The sequence below is a fragment of the Cydia splendana genome, chromosome 15, assembly GCF_910591565.1.
Source record: "Cydia splendana chromosome 15, ilCydSple1.2, whole genome shotgun sequence".
Classification (NCBI taxonomy): domain Eukaryota; kingdom Metazoa; phylum Arthropoda; class Insecta; order Lepidoptera; family Tortricidae; genus Cydia; species Cydia splendana.
Genome location: NC_085974.1, coordinates 6,068,925 through 6,089,616, shown reverse-complemented (window position 1 = coordinate 6,089,616; position 20,692 = coordinate 6,068,925). Strand labels below are relative to the sequence as shown.

Genomic DNA, 20,692 nt, shown 5'->3' with positions numbered 1-20,692 from the left:
TTTGCATTAAAGAAGCCTTTACATGACCGGATTTGTGTTTGAGGTCGTTATCATGCTGAAAAACCCAGCGAAGTGGCATATTGTTTTGTATATTTTTAGTTAATTTTTAATTGTTACTGTACGCTTCCATGGGTGTTCTACTGAAATCTTTTTTATTACACGATCAGTTGTAGAAGTCGTTTTTCGAGGACAACCGCTTCTATGCTTATTTGTGATGCAGTTTCGAGCCTTGAACTGCTTATTTCAGACAGAAATCAGATGTAGTGATACACCAAAAGTCCGCGAAACCTCGGCTTGCTACTTATTTTTCTAAAGTGCAGCCGCACCAGCTTGCTTGAAATCGTTCGAATATGCTTTATGTTTGGCATATTAAGAGAAGTATTCAGATGTAATTACTTCCAAAATATTTAAATTCTGAGGCTCTGTTCTCAAAAAAATTGTAAAAAAGAACCGTGTCAAAATACTTTTGAACCCGTAAATTGTCATTTTTTGTTGCCAAGTTTATAGTTTCATTCGATGAAACTAAGCTTTTTACGTGTTTCAAGAAGCTTTTAAGCCATTGATTAAATTATCAAAAATTCACTTGAAAAAAACTAATATGTTTCATACAATACCAAAGTTATTATGATTGTCAAAATACTTTTGGTCGCTACTGTATGTATCGTCAGGTGTATTTGTAACTGTGCACAGACAAGACATCCTCCAGACTGAGCATAGTAGGTCTACCCCCTCTGCCACAAATACGGTAGTTTTACTCCATTTTCGAGTCGAAAGTGACTTTGTGTGACGTCCGTGTCTTTGAACGGACCATTCACGGCACGGGACCTCGCTCACCTCGTCCCCCGCACCCCCGTATTTTAGGCAGCATCGGTTTCATGAAATAATTGCTCTAAACTCCGTCTATAGGATTCCTAGTCTATGTAACTGTGACTTCTGACTGCATTTGTAATCACAGTGGCTACCCCGAAATGGCTACGCCCCAGTATGCATCATCAGGTGTCGCTGTAAGTGTGACTTCTGACTGAATTTGTAATCACAGTGGCTACACTGAAATGGCTTCGCCCCAGTATGTATCCTCAGGTGTCTTTGTAAGTCTGACTTCTGACTAAATTTGTAATCACAGTGGCTACACTGAAATGGCTTCGCCCCAGTATGTATCGTCAGGTGTATTTGTGACTTCTGACTGCATTTGTAATCACAGTGGCTACCCCGAAATGGCTACGCCCCAGTATGCATCATCAGGTGTCGCTGTAAGTGTGACTTCTGACTGAATTTGTAATCGCAGTGGCTAAACTGAAATGGCTACGCCCCAGTATGCATCATCAGGTGTCGCTGTAAGTGTGACTTCTGACTAAATTTGTAATCACAGTGGCTACACTGAAATGGCTTCGCCCCAGTATGTATCGTCAGGTGTATTTGTGACTTCTGACTGCATTTGTAATCACAGTGGCTACCCCGAAATGGCTACGCCCCAGTATGCATCATCAGGTGTCGCTGTAAGTGTGACTTCTGACTGAATTTGTAATCGCAGTGGCTACACTGAAATGGCTACGCCCCAGTATGCATCATCAGGTGTCGCTGTAAGTGTGACTTCTGACTGAATTTGTAATCACAGTGGCTACACTGAAATGGCTTCGCCCCAGTATGTATCCTCAGGTGTCTTTGTAAGTCTGACTTCTGACTAAATTTGTAATCACAGTGGCTACCCCGAAATGGCTACGCCCCAGTATGCATCATCAGGTGTCGCTGTAAGTGTGACTTCTGACTGAATTTGTAATCGCAGTGGCTACACTGAAATGGCTTCGCCCTAGTATGTATCCTCAGGTGTCTTTGTAAGTCTGACTTCTGACTAAATTTGTAATCACAGTGGCTACACTGAAATGGCTTCGCCCTAGTATGTATCCTCAGGTGTCTTTGTAAGTCTGACTTCTGACTAAATTTGTAATCACAGTGGCTACACTGAAATGGCTTCACCCCAGTATGTATCGTCAGGTGTATTTGTGACTTCTGACTGCATTTGTAATCACAGTGGCTACACCGAATTGGCTTCGCCCCAGTATGTATCATCGGGTGTCATTGTAAGTGTGACTTCTGACTGAATTTGTAATCACAGTAGCTACACTGAAAAGGCTTTTCGCCAGTATGTGTCCTTTCATGTCTTCGTAACATAGAACTAGCACTGCACTTATAGTTTCTTTTCTTTTGTTAATACCGCAAACGAAATGAGACATTAGCGTACAATAGCGAAGTATGTTGCGGGCTTTTAAGTTTGCTAGCACGACGTTGTGAACTATTTGCTTGTCCCTTCTCGACAGCAAATTATTTTATTGAAACAAGAAAATTAAACTTTCAGTATCAACAGAACAACTTGGCATAAAAAGTGACAATGGAGATGCCACTGGTCAAATATTTAACCAACTATCTTATCCAAAATTATACTTCCATCAGTCTCACACACTATCTCTCCTTACTTATCATCATCCTCTGACCATTTGTTTTCAAACATGTAGAACTAAATGTACAGTGGCGTAGGTACTAGGTGCACTGGCGTTCAAAAGTGCATGGAGATGTTTCAATCGTAATATTAAGGCATTACGGTCGACATGTATCCATGTACTTTTGAACGCCACTGTACATCCAAAATCTGTTGTATAACGATTTCCAACTTATAATACTAGAATTTTCCTTGTATTATGAATTGTTAATGTTTATGTAACAGGCCGCTGGGCATTTTCTACTACGCATGACGGCAGTCAGTGCAACACGCAATTTTCTATTGACAAATGACAGTTTGAGTGGTCCAGTAGGTTCACAAAGTCGCGCCGCAGAAGACACATTGAAACCAAAAATGTACCTTATCTGGTTGCGATAAGGTACACATCGCGACTAGTGGGACGTGTAGATTATCCGTGGTTGACGTTGACGCCGGACTCGAGCTCGGAGGCGGGCGTCTCCGGCTCCTCGTCGTTGTAGATGTTCTCCGCCATCTGCCATACCTGTACAATATACCAACATTTAAACTTTTGCTCGCCATTGTCATATAGATGTATCGCCGCACACGCTGATGCAATTGGCGTTACATTAACTATAGTAACCTTTGGTCACGACAGGCCGTTAGGCGTATTTAGTGTTAAAAAAAGATACATAAGATACATTTAAAAAATGTTGCCATTTTTCTGCAAGATTGTGGCACTTGGGGAAATGGGGAGAAAGTGTTATCAGCCAAACTTTTTACAATAATTTGACTTATTACATTTACACAAAACACTATTCAAAACCAAAATTAAAGTTTTGAACAATAAAAAGTAGATCTAAAGATATGGAACCCCTAAAAAGAAGTGTTGAAAATACCACTGAACTCGTTTGTATTTCCGAAGGCTTGTTTCCTTAACACAAACAGAACCCGCTGGGCTCACCTGCATGATGTTGTCCTCGGACACGGAGCAGATGACCCAGGGCTCGTTGGGGTTCCAGGAGAAGTCGGAGATCTTGGCGGTGTGGCCGCCGTGGATGAACAGCAGCTCGGGCGGCCCGTCCTCCGCGTCGTCTGCCGTCTGCTCCTCGCCGATCTTCGACAGGTCCCATACGTGCAGCCTGTAAAATGTTTTTATTTAACTTTTTGAACGCCACAGACGGCAATTGACGTCAACGCAATATCGTGACAACGACGCCAAAGACGGCATTTGACGTTGATAGTTTTTGGATGAATATCTACTGAAAAACACCCCACTATTTATTAATCTCTTTATTTATTTTTCGTCTTAAGTTAGGTTTGTTATAATATGAATATAAAAGTAAAATATAAAAAAACACTTACAAAACAATAAAAAATACATATAAACACATTATAAAAAACCTAACCTAGGGTGCCGCCGGCAGCGGAGCTTGGCCCAAGCTGCCGGTGGTCAGGGCCGCAGAGTGAGGAACCGACGTACTATACGCGCCGTGTCCAATATTACCGCCTTCTGCATCTGACCCTTGATCCAACCACCCAGCGAGAGTCTCTCTAGGTGTTGGTCGAGACTCTTCGCTATGAGACCGTTCGCTGACACAACTATCGGAACAATGATCGTCGAGTCAACATCCCACATGGCGGTAATCTCGTGAGCTAAGTCTAGGTACTTGCTGGACTTGTCCTTCTCGGCCTTCACGAGATTCTCATCATGGGGGATGGTGACGTCGGCGAGCACGGCCCGGCGCTGCGATCGGTCTATCAGCACGATGTCAGGCTTATTGGCGACAATAGTCCTGTCAGTGATGATAGATCGATCCCAATAGAGCGTGGCACGACCATTCTCGAGAACAGGCGCAGGTAAGTACTTGTAGTACGGTACTTCGCGGTCCACAAGGCCGTATAGAAGAGCAAGTTGCTGGTGAATAATCCTGGCTACGAGATTATGTCTGTGCAAGTACTCACCGTTAGCAAGATGAGAACAACCGGAAATGATATGCCTGAGTGACTCTCCGGGACGGCGGCATGCCCGACAAATGTCGACCGTACCGTCCTTCAGGATATATTTCCGATAGTTGTTCGTCATCATCACTTCGTCCGCAATTGCACAGGCAAAACCCTCGGTTTCTCCGAAGAGGTCCCCGAATCGTAACCAGTTCACCGACGCGAGCAGGTCCACATCGGGTCCCGTGAGGGCCTTGTAGAACCGCCCGTGTAGCGCCTTACTCTCCCATGCCGCCTTGCGATCCGCAGTACTTAGTACCACAGGTTTGCGCCAGTTCTCGTTTGCCAAGGAGAGCGGCGTGAGGTTCCTGTCTACTGCCACCACATCACGATGCATCCCACACTCGTTGTTAAGGAAATAATTCCTGAGATTGTACACCTCGCGGTTGTGGAGATCCTTGGCGTTTAGGAAGCCTCGGCCTCCACACTTCCGTGGGATGTACAATCTCATAACTGACGAGCGTGGGTGTAGCATGCGATGTGTGGTGAGCAGTGATCGGACCCTCCGATCCAGGGCGTCCAGCTCGGTCTGAGTCCACCTTAGTATGCCAAAGGAGTATGTGAGAAGAGGCATTACCCAGGCGTTGAAGGCGCGCACTTTGTTGCCTCCTGACAAAAGACTGTTAAGGACTTTTGTGAGCCGACTGAAAAAGCGCTCCTTCACCGACCGTCTAATACCCTCGTCCTCAATACCCAACGACTGTGACATACCAAGGTATTTATAGGTCTCTGATTCAGAGATAGACCTGAAAGACATTGTCTCAGAAAGTTGTAAATTTGTTGAATTTACAACCTTCCCCCGCTGTACATGCATAACCGCACATTTATCGACACCAAACTCCATGTTGATGGCACTACTGAAGACTTCGGTGGTTTTCAGTAGCTCCAACAAGCCTTGGGTATTTGGTGCAAATAATTTGAGGTCATCCATGTACAGAAGGTGAGAAATAACTTCACCCTCTCTCCGAAGCCGGCAACCTAGTCCCAAATCCTTCAGCAAGGTGCTGAGGGGATTCAGAGCTAGGCAGAACCATAGCGGACTCAGACTGTCGCCCTGAAATATTCCTCGCTCAATCCTTATAAAATCCTGTGGGCCAGGTCGGTCATCCCCGCCTCCTGGTTGACGAAGGACTGTGGTCCACTGCCCCATACACGCGCTTAGGAAGGCTCTCAAAGCTGCATCAACTTTGTACAGCTCTAAGACCCTCCCCAGCCATGAATGAGGCACCGAATCATAGGCCTTCTTGTAGTCAATCCAAGCGGCTGAGAGGGCCCCCTTGGTCCGCCGGATTTGTTGGCAGATGGTCATGTCTATGAGGAGGAGCTCTTTAGTACCACGGGACCCAACCCTACATCCATTTTGAGCAGAGGCCAAAATATTGTTTGCGACAATGTGCGCGTTGATTTTTGCTCTCAAAATGGATGTAAGGAGCTTGTAGAGTGTAGGCAAGCATGTGATGGGTCTGTAGTTCTTCGCTTCCGTGGTACTACCGGACTTATAGAGCAGGAAGGTGACACCAGTTGTTAAGGAAGGTGGGAGAGAACCAAGTTCGAGGGCTTGTTATAGATTATTATTACAGGTGGTTGGCATTATTTATTCACAAAACTAAATTGTAATGCGCAAGCGACGCGCGTCATTAGGCGGATCCACTCAGAGCGAGCCGCTCGCAACTCTCGCGAGGAATTGCCGCACGAAGCACGGGCTAGCTAAATTTCACTGACAGCTAAAGCTCTTCAATCACAAAGACTCATTTGAACTAATCTCACAGACCATGCCCGTCATTTTACATGTACAGCGAGTTCCAACATAGCCTGGACACATTATGAACTACCTTCAAAAAGTGGCCATGCAACTTTGCAGCTGGATGTACCTTTGAAATATTGACGAATGGATTAACTACAAAAAAGTAAAACACACAACACTAAAGTACACTATGTGTTTACTAATGTTCAGCAGTGTTGCACTGGAGCACTGGAGGCACAGCACTGGAGGCGACGATGGTCTCGTTGTGCGGCGACCACTGCACCTGGAAGATCTCGTCCTTGTGTGACGCGAACGAGGGCAGCTCCACCTAATCTCTACACCTTATCGCAACGAGATAAGGTCTACTAATGGTCAGCAGTGTTGCCGTTCGTACCTGCGATCGGTGCCGCTGGAGGCGAGGATGGTCTCGTTGTGCGGCGACCACTGCACCTGGAAGATCTCATCCTTGTGCGACGGGAACGAAGGTAGCTCCACCTAATTTTTACACCTTATTTCAACGCGATAAGGTCTACTAATGGTCAGCAGTGTTACTGTTCGTACCTGCGATCGGTGCCGCTGGAGGCGAGGATGGTCTCGTTGTGCGGCGACCACTGCACCTGGAAGATCTCGTCCTTGTGCGACTCAAACGAGTGCAGCTTGAGTTTCAGGTTACGGAGGTCCCACAACGCCACCTGCGGATGAACGACGATTACAATACGGTTCAAATTTGTGATATAAGGACAATGTGGAGTGGACTGGCATATAAAATGTATCCGAAGAACGTCATGGGTGGAGAACTCTCGTAATTGTATACGTACGTCGCTCAGACAGTCAGAAAGGAAGAGCTTCACTCCTGCTCCACCGACCTTCTGTAGTGGAGTATGTGTACAAATGTAGAAGTTAAAAGCGACGAAAAATCTTCTAGACAGTCTTCCTTTATAGATAGATTTCTCTTCATTGACCTTATTCACTGTACGCTATTACATAATATTGAAAAAAGATAGGAAAAACTTTTGAGTGTCCTATGCACAACATGAAAAACATGTTGTGCGTGTTAGAATTCTATTAATTAAAAATTCTCACTAAGATTACAGTAAAATAACACGCAAATACCAAGACATAGAGAACATTAATTAATAAGCTTCACACGCGGTGTGCGTGTTTAACTCTCGACGCTCGTGAAGCAATTGTGTAAGTGGCTGTGAATCCAATAGCTAGAGATGATTTAAAAGTATGGAGCTTAAAGAGACACCCCACACCAGCGTCTTCTGAGCGACAGCGTCTAATCAGCACTAGTTGACTAGACGCTGACGCTCGGGAAAGCTAGTCTGGTGGGTCTGCAATGGCGATAGAAATTACCGTTTTGTCAGCGCTGCCGGTGGCCAGGATGAACTCTGAGTAGGGGTTGAAGCTGAGACAGTTCACCTCGGCCGTGTGCGCGTCCACCGTGTGCGAGGGCTTCGACGTGTTGTTCGATCTGTGAGACACGAGCTTGATTAGCACGTCTTACGATGGGTTGTGAAGTGGCTAGCAGATCCGTGCTGTGACTCATTGTCATGCAGATATCACATTATTAGGTACATTGGCGTTCAAAAGTGCATGGATAGATGTCGACCGTTATGCCTTAAAATTACGGTTGAAACATCTCCATGCACTTTTGAACGCCAGTGTACATTGGCGCCGTTACTGATTTACCCCTTCATAAACGCGCTATAAACCTCAATTAGCTAATAACCGTTTGCCCTTATCTGTCATTTAGACTTATGTAATTGTAAGAAAGGGATAAAACATAATTTAATTATCAGGTCCGTAAAGTTTTACGAATAAGAGGGTTAGTCTGTAACATTTTATACTCCTGAATGTTAATTAATCATTTCTATCAGTCTAAGTATGCTTTAAAGCTAATAATGTGGCAGATAAGTAAGACACAAACAACTGGTCATGCTAACCTTGTTAATGGTGTTAAATGACAAAATGACAAGGATGAAAGTGGATTTATTTGTTATATGAGAACGAAATGATAATATGGTAAGTTAGACACTTAAATTGTTAAAAAAATATCTAAAACATCATGCATTGAAATTGCTTACATGTACACACCAAAGTTAATATAGACATATTATAACGGATTTGTGCAATTTTAGCATGTAAAAAGCTAGTTTTCATGACATTTTTTTATCAACTTGGATGCATATTTTCAGCAATATAAAAAATTGTACAACACACAAAACAAATGAAATGTTGATGTAGTAAACTTGGTAAGCGAAAGTGTTAACAAATCCAGTCGTGTTCCAACATATTAGATATTTACAGGAGACTGCGACCGCGCCAAACCAAATGAACACGCGGTTAAAATTTGAAATATAAAGCTATGCTATGCGGACGCACAGCGTCAAATTTTCTCCACCAACTCAATGTAGTGATACAACATTCATTACAATAACCTGGTGTCCCAAATCATGAGCTTCTGGTCGTCGGCGACGGAGCCGAACAGTGACTCGTGCAGCAGGTGCCACGCCACGTCCTCCACCACGGCCGTGTGCCCGGTGAACACGGACTTGGCCTCGATCACGCGCCCCTCCTTCGGGGTGGCGTTGATGTCCCACAGGCAGATTGTGTGGTCGTCACTGCAAACATTTATGTATTGTTTATGCTTATAAACACAATCTTGTACATAAAACAGCAACATGTCAACCTGAAGCAGACAATTATCAAAATAGGCCTAACTTTCTCATAACATTAGGGTAGCGTTTGCACGACGGGTATGGGAAGATCCGCGGATCCGGATCCAGATCCGGATAATTTCATACATTTCGGATCCGGATTGCAAACCCTAATATAGGGTATCTGTGAGTGACACTGCGTAAGCAAAAAGATGATGATACAAGTACCAAGGAAAAGCCTACCTTCTATAATGGATAATTATTATTCTGCAGTTAATAATTTTATAGTAGTAATAGTTTTTGATAAATTTAATTGTTTGTACCTAGCAGAGAGGAGATATCCATTAAGTATAGGGTTCCATGACAATCCATAGCCTTCTTTTTGGTGCCCGCGCAATCTGAAAGCACAAATATACATTAGCCTCAGAACTCTTAGTTCCACATTTTTCATAACCAGAGCTCAGACAGATCATTGAAAGATAGTTAAAACTTGGAAATATCCCAAGGTAAATTAAAATCTCATCTTGTTATACCATAGATATTTATTTTTCCGATAACTTGTTTAAGCTCTATTCATTACAATCTCAAAAACAGGAAAATGTTAAAGATGAGGAACTTTACAACCTTATAAATTAAGTTAAAATAAAAACAAATAATGTGCAACTTGTGCAAGATAGCAGCAACCACAGATTAATAATTACATAATATCGTCGGGTGACAAGCAAAAGTCACTAACTAACACCATTGAAATTATTGGAGAATAAACCGTGTTACAAGTGTAATAAAGTGCATTGTTACTTTAATTTTTTGATAGTAATTAGTGACTTTTTCTTGTCACCCGACGATATGGTAAATATTATCATCCTATATTTTAGATAAAAAATGTTATAGACATTGTAAACATAGATCAGCTGGAGTTACTGGATAGGTTATCAGTGGCGGAGCGTCCATAAAACTCGATTCCCATCGGCTTGTCTGATAGTCTGCTTGTCAGGCTCTTGGGCCATTTTCTTTAAACTTATGAAGAAAAGGAAGGGCATCTCAGCTACGGCTTGCCTACGAACAATCTAGACGCGCCGCTACTGTAGGTTATACACATACAAGACCGAGTAAGAACAAAAATCAAGTGAGTAATAATCACCTAAGGTCTGGATGGCATTCTCCTGAAGGTTCAGGCTTGGAGGGGTGCTTGGTGTAGTCAAACACCAGCACGTCAGAGGACGGGGTCTTGGTGGCTATCACGCAGGGGTTCTGGGGCATGTAGCGCGCCCTGTTCACCTCACCCTCGTGGTTGATCTTGATTTCTATGTCTATTTTACCTGATACTGAACCAAAGCCTCCAAATTCTGGAAAAGAGAAAGAAGTTAACTCCCTTTATGAAAACTTCTTTCTTAGTATGTAATTCAGTTATATAGGGTAATTCGCCAGTAACTGGCCACCCTAAACTAAAAATTAATTCTATTCAGCTATAAACATAATTAATTTTAGTATAAGGTGGCTAGTTATTGAAGGCTGGGCAGTTATTGAAACCTTATACTAAAATGAATTCTGTTTATAGGTGAATAGATTATTGGCCGGTGGCTAGTTAGGTAGAGGCAGAGAGTCTTATCATGTGCATGACATGTCATGGACGTCATGGTGCATATTATGTGTTTTGGGTACAAGTAATTAAAAGACCCAATTAGTCATATTATTAGCCTCAACTTAACTGACAACCATAATACACACAGTACTTAACCCCTTACTGGATGTCATAAAAAATGTTTGTTCAAATTATAATTTGAATAGCTGTGAATAGAGTTGAATATTAGAACTGCCATATAAGGCTGCATATGCGATAAAGGGTTAAGTGTACAGCTGCTTGTGAGATAATTCATCGGATAATGAATTCAAAATTTTGAACAAAACAGCTGCTTCATGGCTGTAAAGCAGCGGTCGGCAACAGGCGGCAGCGAACCTCTCAATTGCGGCCCGCGAGCCCCCTGGCTATTCTGTATGTAAATTGACAAACGACAATGTCTGATAAAGTCACACACACACAAAGTGCGGCCCGCATCAACTTTGTTAACGACTATGTGGCCCTTCGCTGCTAAAAGGTTGCCGAACGCTGCTGTAAAGTATAGTGAGTATGTGAGGTTGATGAACATCTTGTTAAGGGCACTTACCTCCTTTATCATTATCATAGTGACTGGCGTCAAACTGAGCATCTTCGTTGGGGAGCTGAACACTTGCTATGAGGAGATGGTTCTGTTCATCTGATGTGTGTGTACCAAGGATTAATCTGAAAAATATGGTTATTTATATCTTGTCACTATTAATTATTATTGTATAGTATCAAGGAAGGCCTCCGTTTTCAACGCGTCAACATTTTAGGGGGGAAAGTGAACAAAGGAACGTCAATAACCTTTAGCGTGATATGAGGACGTAAGTCAAGTAAAGATACCTGTGCACCGAGTAGTCTTTGCCCTCCGGCCGGGTCACGTCCGGCAGCCACTGAGCGGTCAGCGACGGCCACTCCAGAGCGTGTGTCATCACCAGGTCGTACAGGAACGGTGTGTTCTTCTTCCAAATCTTGTACTCCTCGTTGATGACGCGCTCCTCCACCGCATCGTCGAACGTTTCTATGAACGAACACCGATTACACTCACATAAAGCACTTTCGATAACCAACAAATTGAAAGAAAGCTGTCAGACACAACGGCCACAAGAACATCTCGGGATAGTGAGTGCATAACAATTACCTCCGTCGCCTTTATCTCCCATTTTACGATTTTGGTCTTCAATTTTTCACTTTTAAGTTGCAGCAACGATTTTAACGCAATTTTTCAGAAAATACCGGCCTCGCAAAGGCGCCAAACAACAATCCTTGGCGTTGTTCTGTTCGGAAGACAGCACACAAACTTCCGGAGTCAGGTAGCACAAAAAAATATTTTTTATTTAATATTTAAAAATTACAACATTTTATCACTAGTTAGTAAAAGTAAATAGTTTTAATTTTGTTTAAGTTTATATTTTATTAATAATTATTATTTGTATGAGGTAAATAAACAATAAAAAATTGCATGACCGGAAGCGCATTGTATAATTTGTTGCCATCATCAAAAGCTTACCTAAAACCTTAAATTTATATAAATTACCAACACATATGTAATTATGAATTTCATTTTTAATATAAATTATACTTATAATCACGCAAAATTTTCGAAATTATTATATATAAACGCTAATGTGATATATTAATATCGTATACTTGTAATGACAGTTACATTCATGTTACATTACACAGCATGGCAACAATTTTTGAACTGTCAAATTGTGAACATGGCTGATGCAGCAGCAGCCCGTAGGGAAGCCCGGAGAAGGAAAATATTAGAAAATTCTCATAACAGGCTTCAACGTATATCTGGAAAATGCGAAGAACCGATTCCAAAAGGTACTAGTTTCTAGTATAACATTATTAGTTTTAGTGCGTAATTAAAAATGACAATGTAATGCCTATTATTGTTTTGTTGCAGAATCATCTTTTCAGACCATACTTCCAGACGTAAATTACGAAGTTTCAGCAATATCTAGCAGTGCCACAACTACTAGGAGCAACAGTTCTCTCAATAATGGTGTCGTGGTTCAGGCACCACCAGTGGCGGTGTCGTCACTGAGTCCTATTCATGAAGCGGACGCGGCAGGCGACAGTTTAACCGACGTAGCCAATGACTTGGCAGCTTTAATGTCGCCAGGATCACAACCAGCAAACACTCAACAAGTGTCTCTTTTGGAAAAACTAGTACTGTATAAGTATGATGTAGTGCTAGTGTCTTTGCTTGTCCAACTTCTGTACGGTTTATCATTGTTGACATTTGATGAGACATATTTTTTCTTGCCCTTGGTGGTTTACGTCGTTACTAAGATGATATGGTTTCCAGCACCAAGCAGTTCCAACTTTGCTAACGCTTTACTTCTCTTAAATGGAATATCAGTGCAAAGAGTGGAACGAATTATGTCCGTAATGCGCTGGGTGAGCATGTTTTCTCAGGATGTCTGTGTGTACCTTTTTACCATGATTTGTATGCAGGCCCTAAGTCACACTATCACAGATTCTTTAATCACATAGTAGATATTGACATTTATAATTTTCCTGTTAAATTTTGGGCATATTATTGACTGAACAGTTCTAACATTAGCTATATAGCATTTAATAAATAGAAATGTTCCAGAATTTTGATTGCTTGTGCCTTTATACATAAGTGAGAATTTGTGACATGTGTGCGTTTTAGTCACATATTGCCATTTTAGTTTAATTAGGACAATATTGTACATAGTAAATGACAAACATTCTTGTTACCTTATTTGTAAATTTCATTTTGCTCAATTATTTTCGCTTTTTGTGTCTACACTACACTAATGCATTTAAAATATTGTATTTTTTATACTTATTATAATTACGATTATATTCTGATATATTTATTATAAACATACCTATGAATTACTAATGTGTGGAGGCCAAATTAGCAACTTGTACTGCAAATCACATCTAGGCTAGTATACCCTCTCATGTCATTTCATAACATTCAAATTTCATCTTTGTCATGTCAATGAGCTTGGTTATACTAGCTTTCCAATATCATAAACTATTTTCATATCTTGAATGCAGAGGTGAAAAAATTTGTAAATAATTAAGTTCGGCCTGAATTGATTGATGGCCTTAAATGTTATCAATTGTAATTGCTAGTTTTTTTCCAATTTTGATGTATGTAACACTAGACTATTTGGAAATAGCAATAATAATTAATTTGGAAATATTTAATATGATGGCAGTTTGTGACTTGTTAAAATGTTAAATTGTAGTGGGAATGGGACATAAAACATGCAACTATAGCAACAGAAAGTTCATTATAACTTACTGGTTACTTTCTGTCTGTGCAATGTCAATGTAGTTTTGTTGGTGTTTCTAATAACCGCTTATTAATACTACTACATTTACTATCTAACTTCAGGATCAAAAATTACTATTTGATACCTAATTTACTAGTATAGAAGGTTTAACAACAAAGAATTAAGCTGAACTTTTAATGTACAAATTAAAAAGTAAAGGAAGTTACAGAAACCCTGTAATTTATACAATTATAATTAATTTTACAATGCCTTTTTATTACTTGACACTTCAAAAAACCAATATTAGCATTTAGCAGTATATTTTGATAGCCTGTAATTGGTATGTAATACTATTACTGCATTTCTTATATTAATATTATACATTACATTAAGAAAAACTTAATATTCCACCGGTCAGCTTAATTCAAGTTGTACTAAAAAGGTCAAACAATAGAAAAGTATTTATTTTAATATTTTGTAATGCATCTTTTAAAATAAAATATTTGTAATATTTCGATTGCATTTTTACTTGAAAGGGCAGGGTATTCCAATCCATATTCACCAATTTTCAATCATTTCCAGGCTCTTATGGTCACCCAGAGTGCAGCTGAAAGAGACAAGTGTTATTGTAGCAATAGGGCAAATCGCTAATAACAGACCAGCATAACTAAGATAACTGAATTAGGTATAGTAACTGTTTCCAACAGTTTCCAATCAATTGCAAATATATTAGGATATTAAGAGCGCTCTTACAAGAAAAGTCGAAATAATGCAAAATTGATGATACTAGTCGACGAAATTCAGGACTTTGTGCTCATTATTAGAAACAATGAGTACTTGTTCCAGTAAAAGCGTCTTCTTATCTTTATAAATATCGTTGTAAATATTAGAAAAAGGACTTATTAAATTAGAAATGATTTTTTTTCTGATGGTCGTTTCCGAAAAACCCCGTGAAGCACTGAATGGCGAGCTCTTATTTGGAAATGTTGAGAATTTTACTCTGCTAAACCTGGCTATTTTGTATTACTAATACCCTGTACTTTAGGCATATCAAACTATATTTTTCCTACATACCTTTGAGAAAGAGAAAATCAAAGTAAAACGAACTCGATTTTCTCTCCGAAACAAGTGTCAATTCCTACGAAAATCTACTTAATATCGAAGTCATTTTCATACTCAAGCAATCTGCAACGTTTGCTTATACTGTTCGTACTTACCAAATAACAGTTTTAGAACTTTAAAAGTTAAGTACAGTTAGTGTTGTTATGGTTGATTTCAATATGCTTCGCGAAGGATCAAGAATGTTTAATCCATCATTGTAGTGCGAGTGTGGTAGAAGGGATCGGCATACTGAGCTCGCACGGCCTGCCGCAGCGCGTAAAATACCTAAACTCGCTCAACGCCGAAATGTAATAGCGCTCTTAATCCGTCGAACGCCCACCATACAACAAATTGATGCAAAGCAAATTGATCTGTAGTAAGTGTAGTAATACACGTCTGATAATGAGTCGCTACGATTAGTATCACGTGTGATATTAGGGCGCTTCACGGGTTAGGGGTCATCCATTAATTACGTCACACGAATTTCTAGGTTTTTTGACCCCTCCCCCCTCCTTGTCACATTTGGCAAACCCCTCCCCCCCTAGTGTGACGTCACATTTTTTCAACGCAATCGGCTAATCGAATTAAGTACCTATTATTAATATTTTATCAAAATATTTTTGAAAAAAGATATATTAGTAATTTTATAACCCAAAACTGAGTGGAAAAAAATATTAAACGAATAAAAACGATTATCATTCCTAAAACTTGCTATTTAACTGTACAGCGATAATATAAATAAATTTTCGGTTGCTGATGACGTTAAAGTGACATCACAAAGTTTGTGACTCCCCCCTCCCCCTTGTCACAACATGTCACATTATCTTACCCTCTCCCTCCCCCTAAACGTGTGATGTAATTAATGGATGACCCCTTAATGCTATTATTCTTTCTTATGGCTGTTTCTTTTACCTATATTTATATTCTTGTTATAGCTACGTGTATTATTGTTAAGGTTTAAATACTATTTTTTATCTGCTTAAAATGTAACAAAGTGTAATGAAAAAAAAATACGAAAGAAACTATATACACATATATTTATGAAAACAACATACAGATGATGAAGGTAATCTACAATGAGAAAACAATATGAATGCTAACTTAATCAACACTACTGGTCTAAGATCCGGTATATATGTTACCATATATACCGGATCTCCTACTATACATTAGGAAAAAATCATAAAACATGATTAGGACTAGGCAACTAAAATTTAAAGAAGTTCTTAATGCTACCCATGATAGTCTTACTTGGCTCCTTGTCCTTGCTATCAGGCTTATTTTGATTAGAATGTATGTGGCTGTCACCCGTGCTCCGTAACTCTTCTGACTCTGGCTTGTTAATACTTTTCTGTTCCATTTTCGATACTGGAGTTGACTCTATTATAAGTGGTTTTTTATGTTGTGTATCTGATTTACTTTCTTCACTTATGACATCTATTTTTTCTGTGAAATTCAAGTCAGTCAAGTTATCGGAGCACCCGAGTTCCTATTGTGATTTCTTGGCATTTGCTGGCTTCTTTTCTCGTACAGGCTTGGTACGCACAAGGTCTGAGCGTCCTTGGGAAATCATCTTCAACTCCCATGCTTCCAAGTCTTTTCTGAAAATTAAGTTAGCAATTTTCAAGCTATTAAAAAAAATATGTCAGTATATTTGTCATTATTCCTATTGAATCTTCTTTGTACTACTACTTATTTGTACCCAAAAAAGAATGAGTGAAAGAAGTCTAACAAAGAGAGTGTATAAGGGAGGAGTAGAAGTGGGAGTTGGAAGGGGTAGACCTCGGCGGACTTTCTCTGATCAGAGTGGGGAAATCCTGAAGAAAGGCCAGGTCATGAGCACCCTAAACCGGCGGGCGTGTATGAGGAATGTTATGAAAGTGAAGGAAGCAAAAGAGGTATGTCAGCAAGTGGAAATCCATGGTCTCTGCCTACCCCTCCGGGAAATAGGCGTGATTATATGTATGTATGTATGTTATTTCTACCCAAAATTTAGGGATACTAGCACTCATCGTTTAGAATATAATTAAAGAAAAATCACCTGTATTTATTCATAAGTTCCGCTGCTTGCTTTTCAAACTTAGCCTTTTCACTTTCTTGCAATTTCTGCCAGTCAACTTTTGCTTTCTCTTGATATTCCTTCATTTGTTTGCCCTTGAATGAATCTTTTCTAGACTGGATGTATAGAAAATAGGAAGACATTGGTTTCTTTGGCTTTCCTAGTTCTTTGTATTCCTGAAAAATATCCACATAAACACCAAATAAAGCTGGATACAAAGACACAAGTAGCATACTTGTAGAAGTTGTAGAGCGAGTTCCAAAACACCTCCTTAATTAAAACAAAACAGATGGTATTTTTAATTTCTTTAAATAAGTGTTCATTCTATTTCAACTTCCACTGTTCTTGCTCCACTACACACTACTGCCAACTTATGTGTATGTAACTTTGGTGTAAGGGCGGTATATACCTATACCTGTCCAATGTGTATTTGCGTCTCACATTTGCTTAGTGAGAGAGTGAGACGCAAATCACATTAGACCAAGAAGCTGGACAGGTGGAATACCAACCTAACATAGATTGAACGAGTTATTAACTTACAGCTTTCAATTTCCTCTTTTCCTTGGCAGCTGCCATTTCCTCCTTGACCCGCTGGATGTCAGCTTTCTGCTCGTCAGTCAATGAAGACTCGTACATAGCTTTTATCTTCTTATAATCTTCCAAGTCTTTCTCATATTCTTTTGTCATTTGAGCCTTAGTCTGTAAATTAAGGAAATTTATAGTTTTAAATACACATCATTGTACAATGCTGCTGGTCAGTTGACAATAACCATTCAGACTTTCTTGGTTATACTACATATACTGTGGTAGTTTGTTCGGAAAGAGAAGAGTCCTGGAATGTATTGGGCCACATACATGCCACAACTCTTATATTTCCGCACAGACTACTGGTAACCAAAGATTTCTTTATTTTTGAACACAAATTACAACAGTTTTAACCAATATCTTAGATATAAGAGCGCCAAAGAAAGTCGCCAGTAGCCCTATCTAGCATACGAGACAACCTCCCAAGGTTAAATAAGAGATTTTGCACTTGAAGATTAGTTGCAATCTTAAAGTACTAGTTACCTCTAAATCTAACTGTTGCCAGTGCTTGGAGCTCCATGCGATTGCTTCCTTGGAAGTAATACCGGGGTTCTTGGCTAGCAGCGCCGGTCTCATTTGTGTCATAAACTTGAAAAATGGAGTTAGAGGCCGTTTTGGTCTCTCTATGCCTAGTTTTTGTTCTGCTGACTTCTTCGTGTAGTTGCATATTTGCACTTTATTAACCCAACTAGTTCTGAAATAATAGAAGGGCAATGTAACATTGGCACGTAATTTACAGATTTAACTCACAAATTGAACAGAAAAACTAAATAAATAAAGACGAGTCTTGGAAGCGTCATAACCTCTCCTCACTTACCTTCCTTGCAGAACACATTTGTAACTGCTTATTGTTAAATTACTCAAACGACATAGTTGAGTTATTGAAGACATCTTATAATTAATAAGAGAAGCTTTTTATTCTTAATTATCATAAAACAATGTAGTTTAGAAACGCGCCAGGCCCTTTTGCGATTCAAAATGTCAAACAAAACAAACCATAGACATTTTCTGTTTCATTCGTTGATAAAGCTTTTGGGGCAAAGGAGGAGGCACAGGCAGCCAATTTGACCATAGACAACCCAAATTTGTTACATTTCTCTCTGTTTGCCTCTCTTTCTAACTATATTGCTTTGAAAGGGAAAGAGACATTTAATACAGGCCTTTCATAAAATGTATCCACCGCTTTTTGTTCTATGCAATTTTTGTTTAGTTTACGAATCGCTCGCAAGATGGCACTGATTTGTAAATTTATATTATTTTTAATTTTAAATTTATACTTGGTCAAGCAGATCTGTCAGTAGAAAAAGGCGCCAAATTTGAAAAATGTAGGTGGGAAGGGATATCGTCCCATAGAAAATTTGAATTTCGCGCCTTTTTTTACTGACAAGATTTGCTTGACCGGCTATATAATGTAATTTTTGACGATCATGATGAGAAGATAAACATAATTTTGACGAATGTAGCAAATTTATAGCGTAATTTTCATCTTGAAATAAAGAAATCTAATCTAATCTATAAATCGCACTATCAAGATTTTTCTTAGAATAATAAGCCTAGTCCAGCCCCTAGTCTATTCTAGATAGAGTTAGAACAAGAAAAGTCTGCAGCGATTTTGATAGCCCACGCAGTGCAAGAGTTATTTAATACGTCATAATTTCATAGACGTTGACCACAGACCTAGTCTGTGCGTTTGACGTAAAATAACACTTGCACTGCGTGGGCTATCAAAATCGCTGCAGACTTTTCTTGGTCCAACTCTATGACATTTGCTTAAAATCATACTTTCCCCGTAGCGCATTTTGCCATTGAATTTTTCCTATTCGTGTGTAAGGTAATAATTGATTACCGTTTTTTTTAAATACATTACTTATAATGAACTCCATGTTAGTCCATCGCGGAGGCCAAATTGTACCAGAATCGGTTCAGTAATTAACCCGTGATATTGAAAGATCTGCCGGCGTATTATGGACGGCTTTATCCATCTTTATGCACGTGATAAAATAACTGTCACTACTGAACACCGCGGGATAGAAAGTGACGGACACCGTTTTATCACGCTGTCACGTAGACAAGAACGACCATCATATCCGTACAGAGCTTAAAATTTACCGAAAAATAGATTCGACAGAGAAGTTTTATTTATTTTGATTGATTGAATAAATCGTCAGGTGACAAGCAAGTCACTAAGTACTGAGTAAGTACCACCACAAGTTCATAGCCCTAGTGAACCATATTAGTACTTAAAGAAGGTCGATTTTTGTTTAATTTTTTTTTAGTAATTAGTGACTTGCTTGTCACCTGACGAAATACAGGCAGCAAAGATTGAACTATAATCGAAATGAAAACTTCCTAGGTTCACTAGGATCCTAAGCGTTCCATAGATCTTAATACACTATATATAGTCTGACAAACCAAATTTGACAGTAAATAACAACAAAAAACTATAATCATCCTTTTCTTTTGGGTGCTAGTACTAGTGTAAGACAAAGATAGTATGATTCTCTCTGTCTATGTTTGAAATGAGACAGTCCGTATTTACATACAAACCATATTTCGGTTGGTTGCGGTCAAATTAATGTTATAAGTTTATTTGTTGTTGTATAAATATTTTTTGAATTTTAATATTATTATGTAATATACCACATAAGTGCTTTGGTGTCATACTGTTAATTTATGTGTAAAGTTTAATAAATAAATAAATAAAATTGAAGATTTTATGAATTAAAAAAAATGTTTCATTCATATAATTTTATTAAGTCGTTTGTCTTTAGATACAATTAAGTACTTAAGATTAGGTATTTGAAGTATTTACAATATCGATAGGTATTTATTTAATCTTATACATATACTTTTAGTCTTAAAATTTTATGTAGGTAGGTAATTTAATACCTTAGTGTGGAAAAATGAATTGTGCTATCTCAACGATGCACATTATTTCCTTGAGGGTCCAATAAATTCTTCCTCTTCCACCCTGTATATTTTTGTATAAGGCCCGCTTAACATTTGCCATGACAAAGTGTGGCGATGTTATCATTAATGTTAAGCTTCTATGAATTACGTTTATAATGACACTGCCTCACTTGGTCCTGTTTAATGGCAGCGCACGCACACGTACACGTCACGCACACGCAGCCGGTGTGCACAGGCTTTAAGTCGGCGCAAAGTTAGGTAACTTAGACGGACTCTACCTAGCTTTCAAACTCCGACCCGGGGGA

General features: G+C 39.4%; 3 protein-coding genes across 5 annotated transcripts; 1 reads left to right on the top strand and 2 right to left on the bottom strand.

Moving 5' to 3' along the window:
- Positions 1-1,961: 1,961 nt before the first annotated feature.
- Positions 1,962-11,776, bottom strand: LOC134797501 (chromatin assembly factor 1 p55 subunit). Of its 2 annotated transcripts, none has more exons than XM_063769742.1 (10): positions 11,605-11,776; positions 11,307-11,484; positions 11,029-11,144; positions 10,005-10,209; positions 9,187-9,261; positions 8,639-8,827; positions 7,560-7,677; positions 6,762-6,892; positions 3,417-3,594; positions 1,962-2,996 (listed from the first exon to the last, which is right to left on the bottom strand). In XM_063769742.1, exons 1-10 carry the CDS (start codon positions 11,624-11,626, stop codon positions 2,904-2,906), a joined length of 1,305 nt encoding a protein of 434 aa, XP_063625812.1. In that variant the 5' UTR covers positions 11,627-11,776; the 3' UTR covers positions 1,962-2,903. The 2 variants fall into 2 exon arrangements, with proteins under 2 accessions (XP_063625812.1, XP_063625813.1); XM_063769743.1 differs by having other exon boundaries at positions 2,601-2,996; positions 8,645-8,827; positions 11,605-11,775.
- Positions 11,777-12,151: 375 nt separating this feature from the next.
- LOC134797500 (uncharacterized) lies at positions 12,152-14,246 on the top strand. Its single transcript, XM_063769741.1, has 2 exons — positions 12,152-12,296; positions 12,379-14,246. The coding sequence occupies exons 1-2, from the start codon at positions 12,185-12,187 to the stop codon at positions 12,969-12,971; spliced, it is 705 nt and encodes a 234-aa protein (XP_063625811.1). The 5' UTR covers positions 12,152-12,184; the 3' UTR covers positions 12,972-14,246.
- On the bottom strand, positions 13,240-18,451 carry LOC134797498 (transcription factor A, mitochondrial). 2 transcript variants are annotated; one of them, XR_010145089.1, is made up of 6 exons: positions 18,295-18,451; positions 17,961-18,171; positions 17,433-17,591; positions 16,875-17,068; positions 16,085-16,434; positions 13,240-14,339 (listed from the first exon to the last, which is right to left on the bottom strand). XR_010145089.1 is itself a non-coding variant. In XM_063769739.1 (5 exons), exons 1-5 carry the CDS (start codon positions 18,366-18,368, stop codon positions 16,323-16,325), a joined length of 750 nt encoding a protein of 249 aa, XP_063625809.1. In that variant the 5' UTR covers positions 18,369-18,451; the 3' UTR covers positions 15,853-16,322. The 2 variants fall into 2 exon arrangements, 1 of the variants encoding a protein (XP_063625809.1); XM_063769739.1 differs by lacking the exon at positions 13,240-14,339 and having other exon boundaries at positions 15,853-16,434.
- Positions 18,452-20,692: the final 2,241 nt, after the last annotated feature.

Excerpts from the sequence above, each read along its gene's own strand:
- LOC134797501 (XM_063769742.1), bottom strand. The coding sequence starts at position 11,626 with ATGGGAGATAAAGGCGACGGAG. Across the intron at positions 10,210-11,028 it reads CTATGATAATGATAAAGGAG|AATTTGGAGGCTTTGGTTCA; the intron begins GTAAGTGCCCTT and ends TCTCTTTTCCAG. Across the intron at positions 8,828-9,186 it reads GGATATCTCCTCTCTGCTAG|TGACGACCACACAATCTGCC; the intron begins GTACAAACAATT and ends AAATGTTTGCAG.
- LOC134797500 (XM_063769741.1), top strand. The coding sequence starts at position 12,185 with ATGGCTGATGCAGCAGCAGCCCGTAGGGAAGCCCGGAGAAGGAAAATA. Across the intron at positions 12,297-12,378 it reads CGAAGAACCGATTCCAAAAG|AATCATCTTTTCAGACCATA; the intron begins GTACTAGTTTCT and ends GTTTTGTTGCAG.
- LOC134797498 (XM_063769739.1), bottom strand. The coding sequence starts at position 18,368 with ATGTCTTCAATAACTCAACTATGTCGTTTGAGTAATTTAACAATAAGC. Across the intron at positions 17,592-17,960 it reads GGCAACAGTTAGATTTAGAG|ACTAAGGCTCAAATGACAAA; the intron begins GTAACTAGTACT and ends CTTAATTTACAG. Across the intron at positions 16,435-16,874 it reads GAACTTATGAATAAATACAG|AAAAGACTTGGAAGCATGGG; the intron begins GTGATTTTTCTT and ends CTTAATTTTCAG.